The sequence below is a fragment of the Ylistrum balloti genome, unplaced genomic scaffold (genome assembly GCF_031769215.1).
Source record: "Ylistrum balloti isolate Yb309-2 unplaced genomic scaffold, AGI_CSIRO_Ybal_v1 Utg371774, whole genome shotgun sequence".
NCBI classification, from domain to species: Eukaryota; Metazoa; Mollusca; class Bivalvia; order Pectinida; family Pectinidae; genus Ylistrum; species Ylistrum balloti.
The window spans coordinates 34,935-61,770 of NW_026782888.1; the positions used below are offsets into that span (position 1 = coordinate 34,935).

Below are 26,836 nucleotides of genomic sequence, written 5' to 3' on the forward strand. Positions count from 1 at the left end.
CAAATGTATATCTATGGTTTCTATTATTACGTCACATTATCCATAATCAGGGACGTATATGTCATATACGTCCCTGCCATAATGCAATATGTCAGTGCGGTGTTACGTCATTCTATTATTAAAATCTGACGTCATAATAGGTTATATTATAATGTGAAGTACGCAAAAATATTTCACATATACATGTTTACTGCGTGTCAATGCAATCATATCCAGATTATAACATTTAAAGTTATCTTAAAGGTTTAAAAAATATTCCGGAAAAAGAGATTTCGTTTACGGACAGCCGGACGGAATAAGGACGTAGGTCGATTTGAGTGCAGAAAATTTTTGCTACTCGATATATACAGTATGACTTAAGTCATAATTTAATTAAAACAACATTCATTGTTACTGAAATACAACAAGGCACAGAATAAACAGGTTTTGACAATAAGCTTGTAGCTTATGTATACATGCATGCAAGTCATTTCAATTATTTATTACATTAATCTTCTTTGTACCTTAAAATAATTCATTTAAGATCTTTTGATCAATGTCCTACACACGTGCAAGTAAGCCAGTATATACAATATGAATTATATATATTATATGTTCAAATTTATAAGTAAAACAAAATCGATTGTTCTAGATCATCAGTAGGCCTACTGCTATAATTAGACATGACAAACATTACGAAGTCATTAAGCGGACTGTTTGAAACTGAGCCAAAACTAGCTCGAGTGATAATAATCTAACAATGACCTTCATATTAAAATTTTAAAAAAATGTGCTTTACAACATGCAGCCTAACCCTACAGTCAACTGATCGCCCTGAACGATCATTCGGTTTGAAACATTACGCAGAAAGAACCTTAACAATATTGTCGTTATTGTATATTCTCTCCGATATAGGTGACCAAGTTGTTGCTGCAGCAGAAGCACACCGTTAGTGTTACCACTCCGTATAAACAGTCTGCACCGTTACGGTTTCTGACACTCCCTGTGGCTTAACACAAACTGGAACATGGGACTACTCTCCGAGGGATCTCCTCTCAGCTGGGACGAAACCAAGGACCACGCGGACCACGTGAGGAAGCATGGCATTCGACAGTTTATAAATCAGTACAGAAAACTAAAGGATATCAAGAAAGACGTGTTGTACTGGGGAGATGAGGTACGTAAGCTTAACCAAAATGAATTCGAAGTTATGCATGTTCCCTCGAAATTCATCAGGCATCCTAAAGAGAGAGAGAGACGATCCGACATCAGTCAGAGGGGGACAGAGTGTGACGCCCTACATCAGTCAGATGGGGACAGACTGACATAAGTAAGGTGGGGACAGAGTGTGACACACCGATATCAGTCAGAGGGGACAGAGTTTGAGGCCCCAAGATCTGTCAGAGGGGGACAGAGCTTGATGCCCCTACATCAGTCAGAGGGGGACAGAGTTTGACGCCCCTACATCAGTCAGAGGGGGTCAGAGAGTGACGCCGGTACATCAGTCAGAGGGAGACAGAGTTTGACGCCGGTACATCAGTCAGAGGGGGACAGAGTTCGAGGCCCCGACATCAGTCAGAGGGGGACAGAGTGTGACGCCCCTACATCAGTCAGAGGGGGACAGAGTGTGACGCCCCTACATCAGTCAAAGGGAGATAGAGTTTGACGCCGGTACATCAGTCAGAGGGGGACAGAGTTCGAGGCCCCGACATCAGTCAGAGGGGGACAGAGTGTGACGCCCCTACATCAGTCAGAGGGGGACAGAGTGTGACTCCCCTACATCAGTCAAAGGGAGACAGAGTTTGACGCCGGTACATCAGTCAGAGGGGGACAGAGTTCGAGGCCCCGACATCAGTCAGAGGGGGACAGAGTGTGACGCCCCTACATCAGTCAGAGGGGGACAGAGTGTGACGCCCCTACATCAGTCAAAGGGAGACAGAGTTTGACGCCCCGACATCAGTCAGAGGGGGACAGTGTGTGACTTCCCTTCATCAGTCAGAGGGGGACAGAGTTTGACTCCCCTACATCAGTCAGAGGGGGACAGAGCTTGACGCCCCGACATCAGTCAGAGAAGGACACTATGATGCCCCGACATCAGTCAGAGGGTGACAGAGCTTGACGCCCCGACATCAGTCAGAGGAGGACACTATGACGCCCCGACATCAGTCAGAGGGGGACAGAATTTGAAGCCCCTACTTCAGTCAGAGGGGGACAGAGCTTGACGCCCCGACATCAATCAGAGGAGGACACTATGACGCCCCGACATCAGTCAGAGGGAGACAGAATTTTGACACCCCTTTATCAGTCAGAGGGGGTGTTAACGCCCCTACTTCAGTCAGAGGGGGACAGAGTTTGACATCCCTTCATCAGTCAGAGGGGACAGAGTGTGACACGTAAATCCCAGAGTGTGACTACAGTCAGAGGGGGACAGAGTTGATGACATCCCTTCATCAGTCAGAGTGGGGTACATCTGTCAGATGCTTGACATCAGTCCGGACACCCTACTTCAGTCAGAGGGGGACAGAGTTTGACATCCCTACATCAGTCAGAGGGGGACAGAGTGTGACGCCGGTACATCAGTCAGAGGGGACAGAGTGTGACGCCGGTACATCAGTCAGAGGGGGACAGAGTTTGATGCTCTTACATCAGTCAGAGGGGACAGAGTGTGACGCCGGTACATCAGTCAGAGGGGGACAGAGTGTGACGCCGGTACATCAGTCAGAGGGGGACAGAGTGTGACGCCGGTACATCTGTCAGATGGGGACAGAGCTTGACGCCCCGACATCAGTCAGATGGGGACAGAGTTTGACACCCTATCATCAGTCAGAGAGGGACAGAGTTTGTAGCCCTACTTTAGTCAGAGGGGACAGAGTTTGATGCCAAGACATCAGTCAGAGGGGGACAGAGTTTGACACCCCTACATCAGTCAGAGGGGGACAGAGCTTGATGCCCCGACATCAGTCAGATGGGGACAGAGTTTGACGCCCTATCATCAGTCAGAGGGGACAGAGTTTGATGCCAAGACATCAGTCAGAGGGGGACAGAGTTTGACGCCCCGACATCAGTCAGATGGGGACAGAGTTTGATGCCAAGACATCAGTCAGAGGGGGACAGAGTTTGATGCCAAGACATCAGTCAGATGGGGACAGAGTTTGATGCCAAGACATCAGTCAGAGGGGGACAGAGTTTGACGCCCCGACATCAGTCAGATGGGGACAGAGTTTGACGCCCTATCATCAGTCAGAGAGGACAGAGTTTGATGCCAAGACATCAGTCAGAGGGGGACAGAGTTTGTAGCCCTACTTTAGTCAGAGGGGACAGAGTTTGATGCCAAGACATCAGTCAGAGGGGGACAGAGTTTGACGCCCCGACATCAGTCAGAGGGGGACAGAGTTTGATGCCCGACATCAGTCAGAGGGGGATCGAGTTTGACACCCCGACATCAGTCAGAGGGGGACAGAGTTTGATGCCAAGACATCAGTCAGAGGGGGACAGAGTTTGACGCCCCGACATCTGTCAGAGGGGGACAGAGTTTGATGCCAAGACATCAGTCAGAGAGGGACAGAGTTTGACGCCCCGACATCAGTCAGAGGGGGACAGAGTTTGATGCCAAGACATCAGTCAGAGGGGGACAGAGTTTGACGCCCCGACATCAGTCAAAGGGGGACAGAGTTTGACACTCGACATCAGTCAGAGGGGGATCGAGTTTGACACCCCGACATCAGTCAGAGGGGGACAAAGTGTGACGCCCCTTTATCAGTCAGAGGGGGACAGAGTATGATGCCTCGACATCAGTTAGAGGGGGAGTTTGACACTTCTGCTGAGTTTTGTTGTCTTCCTAGACACTACTGGTGGATGTTGTTGTCTCCCTAGACACTACTGGTGAGTCTTGTTGTCTCCCTAGACACTGCTGGTAAGTGTTGTTGTCTCCCTAGACACTGCTGGTAAGTGTTGTTGTCTCCCTAGACACTGCTGTTGAGTCTTGTTGTCTCCCTAGACACTGCTGTAAGTGTTGTTGTCTCCCTAGACAAAGGTGTTTAGACTTGTTGTCTTCCTAGACACCCCTGTTGAGTCTTGTTGTCTCCCGTGACACTCCTGTTGGGTCTTGTTGTCTCCCTAGACACTGCTGGTAAGTCTTGTTGTTGCCCTAGACACTTGTGTTGAGTCTTGTTGTCTGCCTAGACACCCCTGTTGGGTCTTGTTGTCTCCCTAGACACTCCTGTTGAGTCTTGTTGTCTCCCTAGACACTGCTGGTGAGTCTTGTTGTCTCCCTAGACACTACTTGTGAATGGTGTTGTCTCCCTAGACACTCCTGTTGAGTCTTGTTGTCTGCCTAGACACCCCTGTTGGGTCTTGTTGTCTCCCTAGACACTCCTGTTGAGTCTTGTTGTCTCCCTAGACACTGCTGGTGAGTCTTGTTGTCTCCCTAGACACTACTTGTGAATGGTGTTGTCTCCCTAGACACTCCTGTTGAGTCTTGTTGTCTCCCTAGACACTGCTGGTGAGTCTTCTTGTCTCACTAGACACTACTTGTGAATGGTGTTGTCTCCCTAGACACTGCTGGTGAATCTTGTTGTCTCCCTAGACACTGCTGGTGAGTCTTGTTGTCTCCCTAGACCCTGCTGGTTAGTCTTGTTGTCCCCTTAGACACTGCTGGTTTGTCTTGTTGTCTCCCTAGACACTGGTGTTTAGTGTTGTTGTCCCCCTAGTCACCTTTGTATGTCTTGTCTCTCAATTAGTACACACCATTACCTTGGCTGAATTTCTGATGTGATATACAATATAGTTAGAATTATTTCTGTTTTCTATATTTGATTTCTTTTGTTAGGTTGAATATATGCTGGTGAAGTTTGATGATGAGAAGAAAACTGCTCGACTACGATTGGATGCTGATCGTGTCCTGGCCATTCTACAACAACAAGAGAAGGACACACCACAGTAAGTGCATATGTGTCACATATATGTTTCATTTCCTTTCAGCGACTTGGAAGTGTTTTAACTTAAATCCTTGGCTTATCATTTTTCTGAGTATCACCATTACATGTACATGTATGCTTTCTGATATATATCTTTTTGTTTCTGTTTTTTTTTTTTTTGTTGTTTTTGTTTCTTGCCTCTTGGAAATATATATTTCACAAATGACTTTCAAAACATTCTTTAGAAATTGCTATGTCATCAAGCGTGTCAAAAGACAGGTCACTGAACAGACCTCTGAAGTCACATAAGGTATAGATGTGTTACTAAAACCTAGCAAATGGATCACTGGCTATGAATACTCATGTTCAGCAAAGATAAAAAAATCCTTTTGTATGGTGAAGAATTTGAGATTCTGAGAAGGTAATGGCCAGGAGCAAATTTATCTTAAGGAAACATGTTAGGAAGAGGGATCTTGGGATATCGGACACAAAACTTAGGTTGTTCATAAAGGAATTAAAATATTAAACCTTACTCAAAGTCAGGAGTGAACTTTTTATAAGTAAACAATATAGGAATGGTCTCTATATTGATGGTGAACACTCAGATTGTTATTGTGATATTGATGGTGAACACTGAGATTGTTATTGTAATATTGATGGTGAACACTCAGATTGTTATTGTGATATTGATGGTGAACACTCAGATTGTTATTGTAATATTGATGGTGAACACTCAGATTGTTATTGTGATATTGATGGTGAACACTCAGATTGCTATTGTGATATTGAGCAGGGTTTTCCATAAGAGCCGGTCGCCGGCCAATTTGACCAGCTACTTTGATCATTTGGCCGCCTACACCAATCCAGTTCCGTAATAATGTTCCGTACATGACTACACGTACACGGCAGGCCAGCCTCCTACTTTCACTACACAGCCTACTACTAACAAAATTATGGAAAACCCTGTTGATGGTGAACACTCAGATTGTTATTGTGATATTGATGGTGAACACTCAGATTGTTATTGTGATATTGATGGTGAACACTCAGATTGTTATTGTGATATTGATGGTGACCACTCTGATTGTTATTGTGATATTGATGGTGAACACTCTGATTGTTATTGTGATATTGATGGTGAACACTCAGATTGTTATTGTGATATTGATGGTGAACACTCAGATTGTTATTGTGATATTGATGGTGAACACTCAGATTGTTATTGTAATATTGATGGTGAACACTCAGATTGTTATTGTGATATTGATGGTGAACACTCAGAAAGTTGATGTAAATTATTTATCTTAATGATCTCAGATGTTTGTTTGGGAGGAAATTAATTATGGGTTTAACAGATATAGTTACAGTGTTGTTTGTAATAAACATTTTGAATTTTTGAGTCCGGGCTTTTTAAGGGGCTTTGGGCTCCATTCCCAGTTGAAGATCGTACAAAAACACACAAGAGAATTGTACCTTTTCAGTTATTTCATATCTAAGCCATAATCACTGTCTTTGTTTGTGAAGAAAAAAAATGTAACATCACACAAATTGTTGGGACAGTGACTTGCAAAAATGTAACACAGGAATGATTCAGCATGTTCCTATCAGACAGATTCTTGTTTTCATTCAGAGTGCTGATTCATACTAACTACCTGTAATGTATATACTCATGTGTGGTAATGTTGTAATCTATTTACCTGTACAGATATCATCATACCTGGTTCTGTTGTAATATATTTACCTGTACAGATATCATACCTGGTTCTGTTGTAATATATTTACCTGAACAGATATCATACCTGGTTCTGTTGTACTCTATTTACCTGTACAGATATCATCATACCTGGTTCTGTTGTAATATGTTTACCTGTACAGATATCATATCTGGTTCTGTTGTAATATATTTACCTGAACAGATATCATACCTGGTTCTGTTGTAATATATTTACCTGTACAGATATCATACCTGGTTCTGTTGTAATATATTTACCTGAACAGATATCATACCTGGTTCTGTTGTACTCTATTTACCTGTACATATATCATACCTGGTTCTGCTGTAATATATTTACCTGTACAGATATCATACCTGGTTCTGTTGTACTCTATTTACCTGTACATATATCATACCTGATTCTGCTGTAATATATTTACCTGTACAGATATCATACCTGGTTCTGCTGTAATATATTTACCTGTGCAGATATCATACCTGGTTATGCTGTAATATATTTACCTGTACAGATATCATACCTGGTTCTGTTGTACTCTATTTACCTGTACAGATATCATACCTGGTTCTGATGTACTCCATTTACCTGTACAGTTATCCTTTCTGTGCTACTTGTCAAATGTGTCCTGATTTGAACTTACTGCCTTTATTGAAATCGGTAACACAGGTTGACATCAATTATAACAAAAATAGACATCAATAACTGAACTTGTAGACGTTGGTTGATGTTGAGAACGCTCCTACTTATGATGACCCACCCATCTGACGGACAGACAGATGGCGTTTGCTCCTTCCTTCCCTTTTTAGTTAAAACTTAAAACTTACCCAACTTATTAAGTTAAAAAATGAAAATGAAAATCTTAATGATAACAATGGTTAAGACGGATTAAAACTGATACAGATATTTTAGTATACTGTATGGAATACTTTATGTTTAAAAATGTCCATCATTTACCTATCCTACCTACCTACCTTAACACACACACACAGGCACGCACACGCACGCACACACACACACGTATCTCCCTTTACCTTTACTATGAATCACATTGACATGTCTGTCTATTTTGTTAGCTTCATGTGTTTGTAACTTGACATCATGAGCAATATTCACTAAAATGATATCCTCTTATAAACAAATGGAAATCCTCATTATTCATATATAATTTTACTCTCTCATTTTAACTGCAAATAGTGTAAAACTTTGACTCACAAAAATATCTGCCTAACCCATGACATCAGGTTATTAAACCTGTTAGTCTTGTAATATTGGTGACATGGACATATTAAACAGAAGATCTAGACCAACTGTAGGATAAACTGACTTTTTTCACAATAAATAAATTAATATTGATCATGATGTCTATATTTCCTGTGATTACCTGGCCTTATTGGTTTTGATAAAAGAATCACCTAATTTACACCATCTTTGTTTCCATAGCGACCACCCCACAACCTGGCGACCAGAGTATGCCTCGTACATGGTGGAGGGAACTCCCGGTAAACCCTACGGAGGACTTTTTGCTCACTTTAACGTGGTGGAGGCCAATATGAAACTGAGGTAAGAGTTCAAAGGTCAGACAGTTGTCGCTGAAATGTATTGTTATGATATTTATTTATACCCTCATGTAAGCTAAGGGGGTTCATGGTTACAACAACCAACCACCCGATAGTCAGTGATTGGTTAGGTGTCACAGTGGTAATGCACCCGCTTTTCACTTCGGCGTCCCATGTTTGAAACCCAGTAGGATGTGAAATGTTACGGGGTGACCTGTCCAATCACATGGCTGTGGGTTTTCGCTTGGTACTCTGGTTCCCTCCCATAGTAACACCCCTTGCACACTTACATCTGGGTCAACAACAGTTGGAATCATTCATTTCCCAATTATTATAAAATAAATAAAGTTTCATATTGATTTTGTAGTAATGACTTTGTTTATGTATTCACCCGTCTGTTCGTCCTTTATTCATTCATCCGTCTGTTCGTCCTTTATTCATTCATTCGTCTGTTCATCCTTCCATGTTTGAATACACACAGAACTAGCATACAAGATATGTCTCACACATGTGGAAAAAAAGTTCAGATTCAAATTAAATAAATAAGTTACCATGGAAACCATTTGATTTCATTTTGTTTAATGTCACTTTCCATTTCATATCAAGTTTTTATGAAACACTCATTTTTTTACCAATATATTCTAAAAAATCCATTATCTGATGATGTCACTTCTTTTCGTGTGGGCTATGTTTAATATCACTTCGAATTGATGAATGTCACTACAAAAAACAAAATAAAACATGAATGAATTACTTCTGTGCTTAGAGGTGTAAAAAAAATGTCAAGTGTTAATGTCACATTCTGCTTATTATCTCATTTTCCCCTTTAGAGTGGAACATGAAGTTCAGCAGTTTTTATTGTATCTGTATTGATGATTTTTGTTTGTTTTTTTTTCAGGAGAGAAGAAATCCAAAAATGCCTTGGGGCCAATGAAGTACCTTTAAGTTTGACCTCCTATCCTAGGTAATCAGTTACCTGTAATTATATTACTGTATACAATTACCTGTATACAATTACCTGTAATTATATTACCTATATACAATTACCTGTATACAATTACCTGTAATTGTATTAGTTGTATACAATTACCTGTAATTATATTACTGTATACAATTACCCGTATACATTTACCTGTAATTATATTACTGTATACAATTACCTGTAATTATATTACCTGTATACAATTACCTGTAATTATATTACCTATATACAATTACCTGTATACAATTACCTGTAATTGTATTACCTGTATACAATTACCTGTATACAATTACCTGTAATTATATTACTGTATACAATTACCTGTATACAATTACCTGTAATTATATTACTGTATACAATTACCTGTATACAATTACCTGTAATTGTATTACCTGTATACAATTACCTGTATACAATTACCTGTATACAAATATCTGTAATTATATTACTGTATACAATTACCTGTAATTATATTACTGTATACAATTACCTGTATACAATTACCTGTAATTATATTACCTATATACAATTACCTGTATACAATTACCTGTAATTGTATTACCTGTATACAATTACCTGTATACAATTACCTGTATACAAATATCTGTAATTATATTACTGTATACAATTACCTGTAATTATATTACCTGTATACAATTACCTGTAATTATATTACCTGTATACAATTACCTGTAATTATATTACCTGTATACAATTACCTGTAATTATATTATCTATATACAATTACCTGTATACAATTACCTGTAATTATATTACTGTATACAATTACCTGTATACAATTACCTGTAATTATATTACTGTATACAATTACCTGTATACAATTACCTGTAATTATATTACTGTATACAATTACCTGTATACAATAACCTGTAATTATATTACCTGTATACAATTACCTGTATACAATTACCTGTAATTATATTACCTATATACTATTACCTGTATACAATTACCTGTATACAATTACCTGTATACAAATATCTGTAATTATATTACTGTGTACAATTACCTGTAATTATATTACCTGTATACAATTACCTGTAATTATATTACCTGTATACAATTACCTGTAATTATATTACTGTATACAATTACCTGTATACAATTACCTGTAATTATATTACTGTATACAATTACCTGTAATTATATTACTGTATACAATTACCTGTATACAATTACCTGTAATTATATTACTGTATACAATTACCTGTAATTATATTACCTGTATACAATTACCTGTAATTATATTACTGTATACAATTACCTGTATACAATTACCTGTAATTATATTACTGTATACAATTACCTGTAATTATATTACCTGTATACAATTACCTGTAATTATATTACTGTATACAATTACCAGTATACAATTACCTGTAATTATATTACTGTATACAATTACTTGTAATTATATTTGTATTTGAAATATATAGCAAATACAAATTATCTGTGAAATATAGAAATAATGTTGTTCGTGATTATGACTTTCATGGGACTCCAATATCTAAGTTGGTAGAGTTCCAGACTAGGTTGATAATACCTCACCAGCTGAACAACCCAGATGTTTGATTTGATGCCCATTTTTGGCACAGTTTTTTTCATGAAGTTGAGATCAATGATTGTCCAGTCTAAGTTGAATTTTCTCTGGATGACATGTGATGAGCCTCTCACATGATGTTCAGTACATAGTCACCAGCTGTTACATGATGTTCAGTACATAGTCACCAGCTGTCACATGATGCCCAGTACATAGTCACCAGCGGTCACATGATGTTCAGTACATATTCACCAGCTGTTACCTGATGCCCAGTACACAGTCACCAGCTGTCACATGATGTTCAGTACATAGTCACCAGCTTCACATAATGCCCAGTACACAGTCACCAGCTGTCACATGATGTTCAGTACATAGTCACCAGCTGTCACATGATGTTCAGTACACAGTCACCAGCTGTCACATGATGTTCAGTACACAGTCACCAGCTGTCACATGATGCCCAGTACACAGTCACCAGCTGTCACATGATGTTCAGTACATAGTCACCAGCTGTCACATGATGTTCAGTACACAGTCACCAGCTGTCACATGATGCCCAGTACACAGTCACCAGCTGTCACATGATGCCCAGTACACAGTCACCAGCTGTCACATGATGTTCAGTACACAGTCACCAGCTGTCACATGATGTTCAGTACAGTCACCAGCTGTAACATGATGTTCAGTACACAGTCACCAGCTGTAACATGATGTTCAGTACACAGTCACCAGCTGTCACATGATGTTCAGTACATAGTCACCAGCTGTCACATGATGTTCAGTACACAGTCACCAGCTGTCAAATGATGCCCAGTACACAGTCACCAGCTGTAACATGATGTTCATTACATAGTCACCAGCTGTCACATGTTGTTCAGTACATAGTCACCAGCTGTAACATGATGTTCAGTACATAGTCACCAGCTGTCACATGATGTTCAGTACATAGTCACCAGCTGTCACATGATGTTCAGTACATAGTCACCAGCTGTCACATGATGCCCAGTACATAGTCACCAGCTGTCACATGATGCCCAGTACACAGTCACCAGCTGTTACAAGATGACACCCCCTCAAACACACCCTGGCTTACAGGGCTAACCAACTAGCCAGCAGGCAAACCCACAGAAATTTCAATAAGTATTTAAAGATAAGTCTTTAATATTTCTAATCTGATTGCTGTCATTGCCAGTAATTATACATCAATTTCAGTGTAAGATGTTTTACAACAGAAATGATCATTGATTTATGTATGTTTGTTATTTAAGGACTGGGTGTGATGTGTTTTCTGATCCTCCCACTAACCCTGACCCCATCAACGGTGCCTCTCGCTCACTCTTCTACCCCGACCAAGTCGTCTATCTAGGACATCCACGATTCTTGTAAGTATTTGGATATTCAGGTTCAGTTGGTCTAGAAGTCTTTGTTTGGCTTCAGACTCTACACTTGCTATATACATAAACATTTCATTTTGATGAATACACTTCTAAACACTGAGAGTTGTAAACTAATTCTGGCTGGAATTGTTTGTTTTCAGAACCTTAACAAGAAATATCAGGGAAAGACGTGAAGAAAAAGTGTGCATTAATATTCCAGGTGAGTTTATTGAGTCCTGGTTTTATCATCTACGTATCATTTCAGCCATTGGTCCCACATAGTGTTACCTGTATGAGAATACAGGTGCTTAAGAATAGTTACATTGACTTTATGAAGTAACCTGATCAGCTGTCAGAATGTATTTAAAAAGTATGTAAAAATCAACATTCTATTGTAAAACCCAATGTTTTCAGAGTGAAAGTCCTATTAATAGATTTGATAATTAAATCTACTATTTTTAACATGAAACCTAATATTTTCATGTAAAAACTTAAGACTTCCTTTTCATCTTTATTGTGACACCGATCTGTTCATAAAAAAACCTGTCTTTTGAAAACTAAAAACGGTTTTTAGAAAACAATAACAACAATACCTGTTTTGAAAACAAATTGTAAAACCAAACCTTAACTTTTAGGTAATCTGTTTTCAGAGCACAAAGCTTGGTTTGTCTGATTTTACACAGCTTTATCACTCTAACAGACATTGGACCTACAATGATAAGATTTTCCACATCATCATGTATATTGATTTGTATGTCGACAGTGAAATCTTCACCATATGTGCTGTTGATAACAGTAAATAAACATGGCATTAAACTATACTATTTCATCTCATTGATTGAAGATAAGTTCTGTATATATGTATATATTGAACATATGTGATTTTACATCATGTGCTGTTGATAACAGTAAATAAACAAGGCATTGAAGTATACTATTTCATCTCATTGATTGAAGATAAGTTCTGTATATATGTATATTGAACATATGTGATTTTACATCTTATTTTTTGTGGTTTTAAAAATATCTTCCAATTTTATTTACAGTAATCAAAGGTTTAATATCTAAATATTTATATTATAGTGTTTAAGGACACCAACACCAAAACACCATTTGTGGAGGATTATGTCCCTTTAAAAGATGACGGTGAGGGCGCTGCTGCAGCACGGCCAGATCACATTTACATGGACTGTATGGGGTTTGGAATGGGCTGCTCCTGTCTCCAAGTTACCTTCCAGGCCTGTAACATAAATGAGGCAAGACACTTGTACGACCAGCTCACCCCGCTCTGTCCCATACTGGTAAGTCATAGTCCACTGTCAGCAAGTCATTGTCCTATACAGGGGAACTGTTGTCCTGTTGTAGTGATTCACTGTCCTATACAGGGGAACTGTTGTCCTGTTGTAGTGATCCACTGTCCTATACAGGGGAACTGTTGTCCTGTTGTAGTGATCCACTGTCCTATACAGGGGAACTGTTGTCCTGTTGTAGTGATCCACTGTCCTATACAGGGGAACTGTTGTCCTGTTGTAGTGATCCACTGTCCTATACAGGGGAACTGTTGTCCTGTTGTAGTGATCCATTGTCCTATACAGGGAAACTGTTGTCCTCTTGTTGTGATTCACTGTCCTATACAGGGAAACTGTTGTCCTGTTGTAGTGATTCACTGTCCTATACAGGGGAACTGTTGTCCTGTTGTAGTGATCCACTGTCCTATACAGGGGAACTGTTGTCCTGTTGTAGTGATTCACTGTCCTATACAGGGGAACTGTTTTCCTATTATTGTGATTCACTGTCCTATACAGGGGAACTGTTGTCCCATTATTGTGATTCACTGTCCTATACAGGGGAACTGTTGTCCTGTTGTAGTGATTCACTGTCCTATACAGGGGAACTGTTGTCCCATTGTAGTGATCCACTGTCCTATACAGGGGAACTGTTGTCCTGTTGTAGTGATTCACTGTCCTATACAGGGGAACTGTTGTCCTGTTGTAGTGATTCACTGTCCTATACAGGGGAACTGTTGTCCCATTGTAGTGATCCACTGTCCTATACAGGGGAACTGTTGTCCTGTTGTAGTGATCCACTGTCCTATACAGGGGAACTGTTGTCCTGTTGTAGTGATTCACTGTCCTATACAGGGGAACTGTTGTCCTGTTGTAGTGATCCACTGTCCTATACAGGGGAACTGTTTTCCTATTATTGTGATTCACTGTCCTATACAGGGGAACTGTTGTCCTGTTGTAGTGATTCACTGTCCTATACAGGGGAACTGTTGTCCTGTTGTAGTGATCCATTGTCCTATACAGGGGAACTGTTGTCCTGTTGTAGTGATCCATTGTCCTATACAGGGGAACTGTTGTCCTGTTGTAGTGATCCACTGTCCTATACAGGGGAACTGTGCCATTGTAGTGATCCATTGTCCTATACAGGGGAACTGTTGTCCTGTTGTAGTGATCCACTGTCCTATACAGGGGAACTGTTGTCCCATTGTTGTGATTCACTGTCCTATACCGGGGACTGTTGTCCTGTTGTAGTGATTCACTGTCCTATACAGGGGAACTGTTGTCCTGTTGTAGTGATCCATTGTCCTATACAGGGGAACTGTTGTCCTGTTGTAGTGATCCACTGTCCTATACAGGGGAACTGTGCCATTGTAGTGATCCACTGTCCTATACAGGGGAACTGTTGTCCTGTTGTAGTGATCCACTGTCCTATACAGGGGAACTGTTGTCCCATTGTTGTGATTCACTGTCCTATACCGGGGACTGTTGTCCTGTTGTAGTGATTCACTGTCCTATACAGGGGAACTGTTGTCCTGTTGTAGTGATCCATTGTCCTATACAGGGGAACTGTTGTCCTGTTGTAGTGATCCATTGTCCTATACAGGGGAACTGTTGTCCTGTTGTAGTGATCCACTGTCCTATACAGGGGAACTGTTGTCCTGTTGTAGTGATTCACTGTCCTATACAGGGTAACTGTTGTCCTGTTGTAGTGATCCACTGTCCTATACAGGGGAACTGTTGTCCTGTTGTTGTGATTCACTGTCCTATACCGGGGACTGTTGTCCTGTTGTAGTGATTCACTGTCCTATACAGGGGAACTGTTGTCCTGTTGTAGTGATCCATTGTCCTATACAGGGGAACTGTTGTCCTGTTGTAGTGATCCATTGTCCTATACAGGGGAACTGTTGTCCTGTTGTAGTGATCCACTGTCCTATACAGGGGAACTGTTGTCCTGTTGTAGTGATTCACTGTCCTATACAGGGTAACTGTTGTCCCCTTGTTGTGATTCACTATCCTGTTCTGTAGTTACAGTCATTAACCCACACTTACAATCATTATATCATACTGATAAGTCATTGTCCAGTTCCATTTTGCCAATCATGATACTGGTGAATCATGTCCCACACTGTCTTCATCAGACCTATGTTGTTGTGGTTACATTAGACTCCAGACAAACAAATCAGTATTGGGAATACATTATGCTAAGCTGGCCAATGTCAGTCATAAGGATGAATTGCATGAAATGCTTTATATTTAAAATTTTCAATCACATACTCGGGTGTTTATAAAACCATCATGTTGCTGTGTAGGTATTTTTATTGTCGAAGGGAGGTAACTCAATTATTTTTTTCAAAGCTGGCCTTGAGTGCAGCCTCTCCTGTGTATAGAGGTCATCTGGCTGATATAGATGCTCGTTGGACTGTCATCTCCCAGTCTGTAGATGACCGCACCAAAGAGGAAAGAGGAGAAAAGGTTTGTATATTTCATCATGATAATAACATATATTCATGTTGTGCGTGAATTATCTCTCTTTGAACAAATATTTTTTATATGAATACCCTACCAGTACATTATTGTTTGTCTGCTTTGTCATTAAAATTGGTTACAAAAGTCATACCAAGAAATGAATGTTTAGTTATCTCAGTGAAATATTTTGTGTTTTCAGTTTTTTTGATGATGTTATTTAGGAATGAATAAAACTAAAATTGTTACATTTTTTTCTTTTTAGGAGTTAAGACATAACAAATTTCACATATCAAAATCACGCTACGACAGTATCGACAGTTATTTGAATGAAGTCAATGAGCCGTACAATGATGTGGATCTGTGTATCGATGAAGAACTGTGTAACCAACTGCTGGAGGCAGGTAATGTCCCCACCGTACAAATATGTTCATTACTATCGCTTCACCTTTGACCTCTGTTTTGGAAGCTTTGATTGTAGAACCATACAAAGCCACCTGCACTTTCAAAAGGACCCCATTTCTAGATTGATAGTTTTGAATGTTCTTTCTTCCCACTCAAACACTATGGCAATATGATAATAATAATGATAAATAATCTTTATTTATTTTACAACAATTGCGAAGCAAGTTTTTTCAACTTATATTTATCACTCTTGTTGGCTCGCGCGCACGAGGGGTCTCAGTGAGGGAGGAAACCGCAGTTTGCAGGGAAAACCACGTGGTCGGGCAGGCGACCCCGTACCTTTTCACATCCATTCCGGGAATCGTACCCCGGACGGGTAGGTGAAAGGCCAAAGTGTTACCACTGCATCACCCGACCACTCCTTTGGCAATGTCACCATCTGCTGTCGCTCTATCACAGCTGATCCTGACTTTGTTTGGACTGTTTCTAGCCTCATACCTCTATATATATAGTGTAAATGTAGGTATTCCCTGTATTTCTTACAGAATGTAATCGTCAATACTGTGGTAGAACAATGTATTCTTAAACAAGAAGGATGTTATATTGGCTGGTTTAATAGATTTCTGTGTGAATAGAAAATATCAAACAACAGTAAACATATTCTATTGATATGTATATGTTTCAGGTATAGATCGGACATTGTCACGACACATAGCTCATCTTTTTATACGAGATCCAATTTCACTGTTCAGCGAGAAAATAAATCAGGATGATAGTACAGACACAGATCACTTTGAGGTGAGCTTTACATAATTATAGTTGATTGAAGGTCATGCAGACACAGATCACTTTGAGGTGAGCTTTACATAATCTTAGTTGAATGAAGGTCATGCAGACACATCACTTTGAGGTGAGCTTTACATAATTATAGTTGAATGAAAGTCTCACAAACAGATCACTTTGAGGTGAGCTTTACATAATTATAGTTGAATGAAAGTCTCACAAACAGATCACTTTGAGGTGAGCCTTACATAATTATAGTTGAATGAAAGTCTCACAAACAGATCACTTTGAGGTGAGCTTTACATAATTATAGTTGAATGAAAGTCTCACAAACAGATCACTTTGAGGTGAGCTTTACATAATTATAGTTGAATGAAAGTCTCACAAACAGATCACTTTGAGGTGAGCTTTACATAATTATAGTTGAATGAAAGTCTCACAAACAGATCACTTTGAGGTGAGCTTTACATAATTATAGTTGAATGAAAGTCTCACAAACAGATCACTTTGAGGTGAGCTTTACATAATTATAGTTGAGGTGAGCTTTACATAATTATAGTTGAATGAAAGTCTCACAAACAGATCACTAGTTGAATGAAAGTCACAAACAGATCACTTTTGAGCTTTACATAATTATAGTTGAATGAAAGTCTCACAAACAGATCACTTTGAGGTGAGCTTTACATAATTATAGTTGAATGAAAGTCTCACAAACAGATCACTTTGAGGTGAGCCTTACATAATTATAGTTGAATGAAAGTCTCACAAACAGATCACTTTGAGGTGAGCCTTACATAATTATAGTTGAATGAAAGTCTCACAAACAGATCACTTTGAGGTGAGCTTTACATAATTATAGTTGAATGAAAGTCTCACAAACAGATCACTTTGTGGTGAGCTTTACTTAATTATAGTTGAATGAAAGTCTCACAAACAGATCACTTTGTGGTGAGCTTTACTTAATTATAGTTAAAGAAAAGTCATGCATACACAGATCACTTTGAGATAAACTCTACATTATCAGAGTTATAAGGCATTTGTACAGACACAGATGATGGTGAGGTTCACTCTGTGTTCTTATAATTTTATTGAAATCCTGTTTCCATCCAATAAGATGAAATATAATTGTTATTTATCACAAAACAATGAGGATGTTAGTTTGGTCTGTTTATGCTATGATGACTCTGTACTCTGGTATTTCTCACATCTAATAGTTTGGTGTGTTTATGCTATGATGACTCTGTACTCTGGTATTTCTCACATCTAATAGTTTGGTGTGTTTATGCTATGATGACTCTGTACTCTGGTATTTCTCACATCTAATAGTTTGGTGTGTTTATGCTATGATGACTCTGTACTCTGGTATTTCTCACATCTAATAGTTTGGTGTGTTTATGCTATGATGACTCTGTACTCTGGTATTTCTCACATCTAATAGTTTGGTGTGTTTATGCTATGATGACTCTGTACTCTGGTATTTCTCACATCTAATAGTTTGGTGTGTTTATGCTATGATGACTCTGTACTCTGGTATTTCTCACATCTAATAGTTTGGTGTGTTTATGCTATGATGACTCTGTACTCTGGTACTTCCACATCTAAGACACTAATTTATTTGATTTAGTGTACGTAAATACAACATATAACCTGCTTATAATTTATTTTCCTCCCATTTCACAGTTGTGTTTTGTTTTGTTTTTTTTAAGGGACACTTTTTCACTGAAAATACTTTGATCTGGTCAATTTAAAATGGGTGAAAATATTAAAACCTGTTATTTTTTTTCAATGAAATGGCCTCTATATTGTCATTGTGAAAACTTCAAGTTCAAAAGTTATATTTAACTGGGGAAAGGAATGATAGAATGGATATATTAAACAAATGATCCTTAAAATTACAGAATATTCAGTCAACGAATTGGCAGACGATGCGGTTTAAGCCCCCTCCTCCAAACAGTGATATTGGCTGGAGAGTGGAGTTCAGACCAATGGAGGTAAACCACTGTGTGGCTAGAGAGTTAAAATTTGTATGAACTTATAAAGAACAGATAACACATGTTGTCACTAAGACAGACCTTATATAGAGAAATATAACTCATGTTGTTATTCGGGACAGACATTATGTCAAGGGAGATAACTCATGTTAAAGTAATGTTGGGGACAGACTTTTTATCAAGGGAGATAACTCATATTATTAGGTGGTCATGCTTTAAATCAAGGGAGATAATTCTTGTTGATACAAGGACAAATGTTACAGCTGTTGTTTCTTGTAAACTGAATGAATGCATGAAGCACAAAAGGTAAAAATCATCAGCACAGAGAACAAAAATACATGGAGCTATTGTTAAAATATTTCCACAACTTCTTCTCAAGAACTAAAAGGCCTAGAGGCAGGATATTTGACCGGTATATTTCTAGAATGAAGCGTAGTGTTGGAAAAGAAATGACCTTGACCTATATTCAGGGTACAGGGGTCAAATTTGTTAAAACATTTAAACAACGTCTTTTCATGCATTAAAAGGCCCTAAGGCATGATATTTTGTTGATTATTAAATTAATTGTATCAATTTTATATACAGGCAGATAATATTGCACTTTCACATTTTCAATAAACTTTAAAGTGATATCATGATATTTGGAATCAATAAATTACAGCTGGAACTTGGAGGTAATAACAACAGATCAGGGGCTTAATACAATAGACTAACGGCGACTGGTCTAGGGTTTTATAACAGACTGTGGTAAATGGCGCCTGGTCAAGGGTTTTATAACAGACTGAGGTAAATGGCGACTGGTCAAGGGCTTTATTACAGACTGAGGTAAATGGAACCTGGTCAAGGGTTTTATAACAGACTGAGTTAAATGGTGACTGGTCAAGGGTTTTATAACAGACTGAGGTAAATGGCCCTTGGTCAAGGGCTTTATAACAGACTGTGGTAGATGGAGCCTGGTCAAGGGTTTTATAACAGACTGAGGTAAATGGCGACTGGTCAAGGGTTTTATAACAGACTGAGGTAAATGGCGCCTGGTCAAGGGCTTTATAACAGACTGAGGTAAATGGAGCCTGGTCAAGGGTTTTACTCTATAGAGTTATGACAACTGGTCTAGGGTTTTCTAACAGAGGTAATGAAAACTGACTATAACAAAGAATTGTTGTTATCACAAAGAAGATGTTTAATTGTTTTTACAGGTTCAGTTATCTGACTTTGAGAATGCTGCTTATGTTGTATTTATTGTACTGCTGACCAGGGTCATCCTGACCTATAACCTCAACTTAGTGATACCTATATCAAAGGTGAGGCATCAGCTTAGCTATTTATAAAATCATTATGAATTAATCACAACAATTCTGCAAGTTGTAAAGAAAAGTGTTTAATGAAATAGAGCTCAGTCTTATCAACATATCAGGAATTTCTGAATTTAGCTTTACTTTCAAATAGAACTTCCCAAAATTGAATTCAGCACTATAAATTACATACCAAAATATATCATATAAGTTATGTTATTTATTTAATGAAAAATTATTATAAAGAAATATTTTTAATTCAGAAATTTGATTTTGAATAAAATTCTTAAATTTACATCATGAGTTAATGACTAGATAATGTACTTCTATTTTTTATTTTCTTTTTTGGCTCCATCTTCAGATAAATGTTTACCTGTTTACATGTATAGAAATGTTTACCTGTTTACATGTAGATCAATGTTTACCTGTTTATATGTAGATAAATGTTTACCTGTTTATATGTAGATAAATGTTTACCTGTTTACATGTAGATAAATGTTTACCTGTTTACATGTACAGAAATGTTTACCTGTTTATATGTAGATAAATGTTTACCTGTTTACATGTAGATAAATGTTTACCTGTTTACATGTAGATAAATGTTTACCTGTTTATATGTAGATAAATGTGTACCTGTTTATATGTAGAGAAATGTTTACCTGTTTATATGTAGATAAATGTTTACCTGTTTACATGTAGATAAATGTTTACCTGTTTACATGTACAGAAATGTTTACCTGTTTATATGTAGATAAATGTGTACCTGTTTACATGTATAGAAATATATAGCTGTTTGCATGTATAGAAATGTTTACCTGTTTACATGTAGATAAATGTTTACCTGTTTATATGTAGATAAATGTTTACCTGTTTACATGTAGATAAATGTTTACCTGTTTACATGTATAGAAATATATACCTGTTTGCATGTATAGAAATGTTTACCTGTTTACATGTAGATAAATGTTTACCTGTTTACATATAGATAAATGTTTACCTGTTTATATGTAGATAAATGTTTACCTGTTTACATGTAGATAAATGTTTACCTGTTTACATGTATAGAAATGTTTACCTGTTTACATGTAGATCAATGTTTACCTGTTTATATGTATAGAAATGTTTACCTGTTAACAGGTAGATGAAAATATGAAGACAGCCCATCAGAGAGATGCAGTTCTGGATGGCAAGTTCCATTTCAGAAAAGAACTTTTCACAGGTGAGAATTGTAGTGTAAATTTACATATTACTATAGGTATAGATTTGGACAAACTGTTCCACCTTTGACAAAAAGTGGGCCCTATAATAATATTACTCAGGCCTGTCACAGTGTTGTGATCCACCTTTCTACATACAGCAATTATAAACCTCTACCAATGTCTACTTCGTAAGTCAGGGCTTAGATAGCTCAGTTTGTAGAACATCAGACTCTACAACCTCAAGTAGATATCTTAGGTCCCACTGAAGGACACTTGTGTTTATCATGTCAAGACCTTAGGTCCCACTGAAGGACACTTGTGTTTATCATGTCAGGATCTTAGGTCCCACTGAAGGACACTTGTGTTTATAATGTCAAGACCTTAGGTCCCACTGAAGGACACTTGTGTTTATCATGTCAAGATCTTAGGTCCCACTGAAGGACACTTGTGTTTATCATGTCAAGATCTTAGGTCCCATTGAAGGACACTTGTGTTTATCATGTCAATATCTTAGGTCCCATTGAAGGACACACAGATTGCTTTCTTCGCTGTGTCCTTGGGAAAGATATTTAGGTAATTACCATTTCTTACAAGGAGGCTTTGCCTCAGATTGACACTGTCTGTGCAATTAAGAATTAACAAATAAAGTTCTGTGATTGACATTTTCTTTTTTGTGACTCATTTTATCGTCAATACTTGACAGAGTGGGTTAAAGTCAAGAAGATGGTTTCTGACTTTCATTATTTTCATGTACCCTAATCAAAGCTCCCCTGGCCTGAAGATCCATGTGAACATACAGCATATCGAGGTGTTTGGCATCTGTCCATCAACTTGTCCTACAAATCACTGCTAGTCATGAGCGACCAAGCACATTGGGTCTGAAGCATGCTAAATGATAACCAGTTCTGTATAAATGATGGGTCTCAACATGTAGCAGCCTTAGGAGCACAACCCAAAATGGAAAATATAGCAAATCATCTTAAACCCATTTTCAGTAGGAATGATTCTATTTTGTCCAACTTTGATCTGAAGCATCCCTGGGTGAAGAAAATTGTTTTTTTTTTCTTACAAATGATGTATCTGACTCCCTAGTCTACTTTTTGAGTTCTATGTCGTGAAGTCTCATTGAAATATTTGTTGACTGACCCTGTGACCTTGATCATGATTTACATTTCTAATAAACTTGACCTACATTTGTCTAAACTTACATTGTTCTAGTGTTGATTATGACTCATTTTTTTTGTAGTTTGTTCCCCAGAAGAGATCGCCCAGTGTATGGCGAAAGGTTGTCCACGACAGAAGTGTGATTGTATGGATGACGAGTACCAACTGATGTCCATAAATGACATCATCAATGGCAATGTAAGTTTACTAGGGAAGCTTAAGTACACTATTATAATGAGAGTAAACTCAGGAAATCTGAGTTCACTAGGGAAGCTTAAGTACACTATTATAATGAGGGTAAACTCAGGAAATCTGAGTTCACTAGGGAAGCTTAAGTACACTATTATAATGAGGGTAAACTCAGGAAATCTGAGTTCACTAGGGAAGCTTAAGTACACTATTATAATGAGGGTAAACTCAGGAAATCTGAGTTCACAGAGGAAGTTTAAGTACACTATTATAATTAGAGTAAACTCAGGAAATCTGAGTTCGCTGGGGAAGTTATGTTCACTATTATAATGAATTATTAGAGTAAACTTTGGGAAATCTATGTACATTGGTTTATGTGTGCTCTGGAGCAGCGCAAGTACATTATTACCATAAGAATTAACTCAGGCAAGCTTAAGAAATGATGCAGAGGAGCCTATCAACTCAGTTCTTGATTGTCAATGTAATTTTCTTTCCTCAGGGGGAGTTCCCAGGTCTGATTCCTCTGATTGAGAAATACATCGCTAACGTAGACACAGATGTCGATACCTGCTGTACATTATCTAATTACCTCAAGTTCATCTCCAAGAAGGCATCAGGTAACATATCTAAATACATCATATCCTGTAGTAAATACAGGGGACAACACATTAACACTAAACCTGGGGCAGGTTAATTACACGGCAATGACACAGAATTGGTGTATAATTTTGTTAAACAGCAATACACCATGGGTATATATATCATTATCGCACATGGACTTATAGTTGAATACATACAATACAGTACGGTGAGGTATTATTGGTGTCATTCTCTCAACTTTCATAGATATAAAATTATAAGGGAATGTATAACTGAAGGCTTATTAAATGACAAGAAAACAGATTTGTAGATATCAGTCCCAAAGAACAGGAGATATATAGAAGTGTTTTGTGAATAGTATTATCAGCTTCTGGTAGTCTAAACATGGTTTATGTTCCATCCTTTATAAACAAAGATTGTTTTAAACATGTAGAAATATATCTCTGTGTTTAGTCTCCATTATTGTAAAACTTTTGTCTGATATTGTTTTAGAAGAATTATTTGTTTTTCCATTTTCAGGAGACCTGAAGACGACCTCAAAGTGGATCCGTGAGTTCATTCGTGATCATCCAGACTACAAACATGATTCTGTGGTATCTGAAACCATTAATTACGACTTGATGAAGATGTGTCAGCAGATATCAACAGGCGAGATATCATCCCCTCTTATACAGCAGACTGTGTCGTCAAAAACCGCAGACAACATTCCAACTGCCATGTCAAAGGCGGAGGGTTATCTTAGCCAGAAAAACCCAAGGTCCCGCACAGTCAATGGCCTACCATCCTCGTGATGACATTCTGTAGCATTTAGGTCAATATTGACCAGGAAACTTTGGTATGAGTGACATTTCAGTCTCACTTGTGAGCTCGTCAGTTATATATAGTTCTGTAGGTTCTTCAATCTGTTTGTAGGTTCTTCAATCTCACCTTTGACCCCATCAATTACATATATCTGTATGTATATAGCTGTTGGTTCTTCATTATAAGTGCTGTGCCTTCTTATTTATCTCTAAACTTGCTGGAATTCTGTTAAAGTAGGTTAGTATTAGATTATTTTATGTGTGTACAGTGTAAAAGCAGGGAGATACTGTGTATTTGTTTTGCAATTTGGCGATTTATCCATTTATTATGTACTTGACCAATATATTTTATATGCAACATATTAATCAGATACCTTTGTATATTATAAGGACCATGATATAAAAATAAATATCATTTAAATTCTCTGTCATCCTGACATTGGTGATATGCCCCACAGGTCCAAGGTCACTGTGACCTTACATGATATGAGACACTTACAGGAAACAATGTTATTCTCTATGTAACTAAACCAACCTATAAATTGTACTGGAAACCTTTCATCTCCAACATGATTACAACTGAAACAGAATGGAATTTATCTTAACCAATTAATTTCACCGTGGAATAAAATCTACGGATTTCATTGGATAATTGTTGTCACATGGTGACTATCTATTTCTGTAGACAGCAACACATCATTATACACAGTGGCAAAGTTTGTCAGCGTCGTTGTGGTTTGCGTCGGTTTGAAAGATTTTGAACACACAAAGAAGATGTATAGCAATGATGTCAATATTCAACGAATTGGTATCTCAGATTTATTAGTCCACCATCATCAGATAGAGTGCTGTTCACATTGCCCTATGTTCATGGTCCCTTTTCAGTCCATTTGTGTGTCCGTAAACAGTTTGTGTTATTGCTGTTTCTCAAGAAGTACCGGATTATCTTTCTCACATTTAAGATGTAGATTGCCCTTGGTCATAATTTGTACCCATTTTATTTAAAGACTGATTAGAAAAACAAAATGGCTGACAGTCAGCCATCTTTGATTTTGAAAAAGAAATTTTGTTAACGCTCTTTCTTGAGAAGAACTAGATAGATCTTTCTCAAATTTCATATTGAGGTTCCCCTTGTCCCTAGTTGTGCCCGTTTGATTTTAAGACTGATCAGAAAGACAGAATAGCCAAAAGATGGCCGTCTTTGATTTGAATCAATGATCGTTTATTATTGCTGTTTCATGAGTAGTACTGGATGGATATCTCACATTTCATATGTACATTTGTAGGTTCCCTTTGGTCCCTAGTCATGCCTGTTTGATTTTAGGACTTCTACGAAGAAAAAAGGGCAAAGATGTGATGATCTGGGATTTCAACAATGAAAGTTTGTTATCGCTGTTTGGAGGAAGTCCTATATGGATCGTTCTCAAATTTTCTGAGTAGGTTCCCTTGGTCTGTAGTTGTACTGTTTGATTTTGAGAATGATTGGAAAACAAGATGGCTGACAGGCAACCATCTAATCAGTGGTGGATGTGAAGATCCCTTTGGGATCCATTGTATGTAAAAATGATACATATGTACTTCTTGTAGACGACAGTCACAGTATTGGTCTCTGAATATCTGAGTTGCAGGGTTTAGACCTCCCTACCTTGTGCAAAACGTGTTTTTTAGGAAGCCAAAAAATAGCCAGGTTTGTGCTGATATGGTTATGTCCCTGGTCAGACTTATTATCCTAATTTCTCTGGAGAGTTTGAGAGGAGCTTCATATATGTTGTCTAGTGAGGTAGTCATGAGTTACTTTAAGGAAACCTGTCCTCAAAATGCTGTTCACAGTATGATAAAACCCACAAAATTCCTTCAGGGATGCCTCTGGCGTTCACAGTATGATAAAACCCACAAAATTCCTTCAGGGATGCCTCTGGCTGTTCACAGTATGATAAAACCCACAAAATTCCTTCAGGGATGCCTCTGGCTGTTCACAGTATGATAAAACCCACAAAATTCCTTCAGGGATGCCTCTGGCGTTCACAGTATGATAAAACCCACAAAATTCCTTCAGGGATGCCTCTGGCTGTTCACGGTATGATAAAACCCACAAAATTCCTTCAGGGATGCCTCTGGCGTTCACAGTATGATAAAAACCACAAAATTCCTTCAGGGATGCCTCTGGCTGTTCACGGTATGATAAAACCAACCAAATTCCTTCAGGGATGAAGTACAATGTGGTGAATGCTTCATGTTTCAAATTTTATGTTACCAATTATGATGTTAATTAATATAAAGAAATAAAACTTCTGAACTGATTCTCCACTGTCATGATGTTTGTAATGTTCTTGGATGAATAAGCTCATTTATTTGATTAGGTGCTGTTGTTAAAGAGAAATCAAGCTGGTTGTTGACTTTGCCTTGCCCTGTATCAATCTGATTGATTCTCTGTATTTCTGTAGACAGTCCTGACTTTGCCTTGCCATGTATAAATCTGATTGATTCCCTGTATTTCTGTAGACAGTCCTGACTTTGCCTTGCCCTGTATCAATCTGATTGATTCTCTGTATTTCTGTAGA

General features: G+C 38.1%; 1 protein-coding gene across 1 annotated transcript; it reads left to right on the forward strand.

Annotated features, from left to right (window-relative positions):
- Nucleotides 1-1,006: 1,006 nt before the first annotated feature.
- LOC132563585 (glutamate--cysteine ligase catalytic subunit-like) lies at nucleotides 1,007-26,585 on the forward strand. Its single transcript, XM_060228325.1, has 16 exons — nucleotides 1,007-1,156; nucleotides 4,808-4,917; nucleotides 8,069-8,188; nucleotides 9,083-9,148; nucleotides 11,996-12,109; nucleotides 12,265-12,323; nucleotides 13,187-13,404; nucleotides 15,745-15,861; nucleotides 16,118-16,256; nucleotides 16,943-17,055; nucleotides 18,939-19,031; nucleotides 20,228-20,332; nucleotides 21,461-21,542; nucleotides 22,769-22,884; nucleotides 23,375-23,492; nucleotides 23,995-26,585. The coding sequence occupies exons 1-16, from the start codon at nucleotides 1,007-1,009 to the stop codon at nucleotides 24,264-24,266; spliced, it is 1,992 nt and encodes a 663-aa protein (XP_060084308.1). The 3' UTR covers nucleotides 24,267-26,585.
- The last annotated feature ends 251 nt before the right edge of the window (nucleotides 26,586-26,836 follow it).

Coding starts and splice junctions, on each gene's coding strand:
- LOC132563585 (XM_060228325.1), top strand. CDS start 1,007: ATGGGACTACTCTCCGAGGGATCTCCTCTCAGCTGGGACGAAACCAAG. Junction 1,157..4,807: donor TGTTGTACTGGGGAGATGAG/GTACGTAAGCTT, acceptor TTCTTTTGTTAG/GTTGAATATATGCTGGTGAA. Junction 9,149..11,995: donor AGTTTGACCTCCTATCCTAG/GTAATCAGTTAC, acceptor TTGTTATTTAAG/GACTGGGTGTGATGTGTTTT.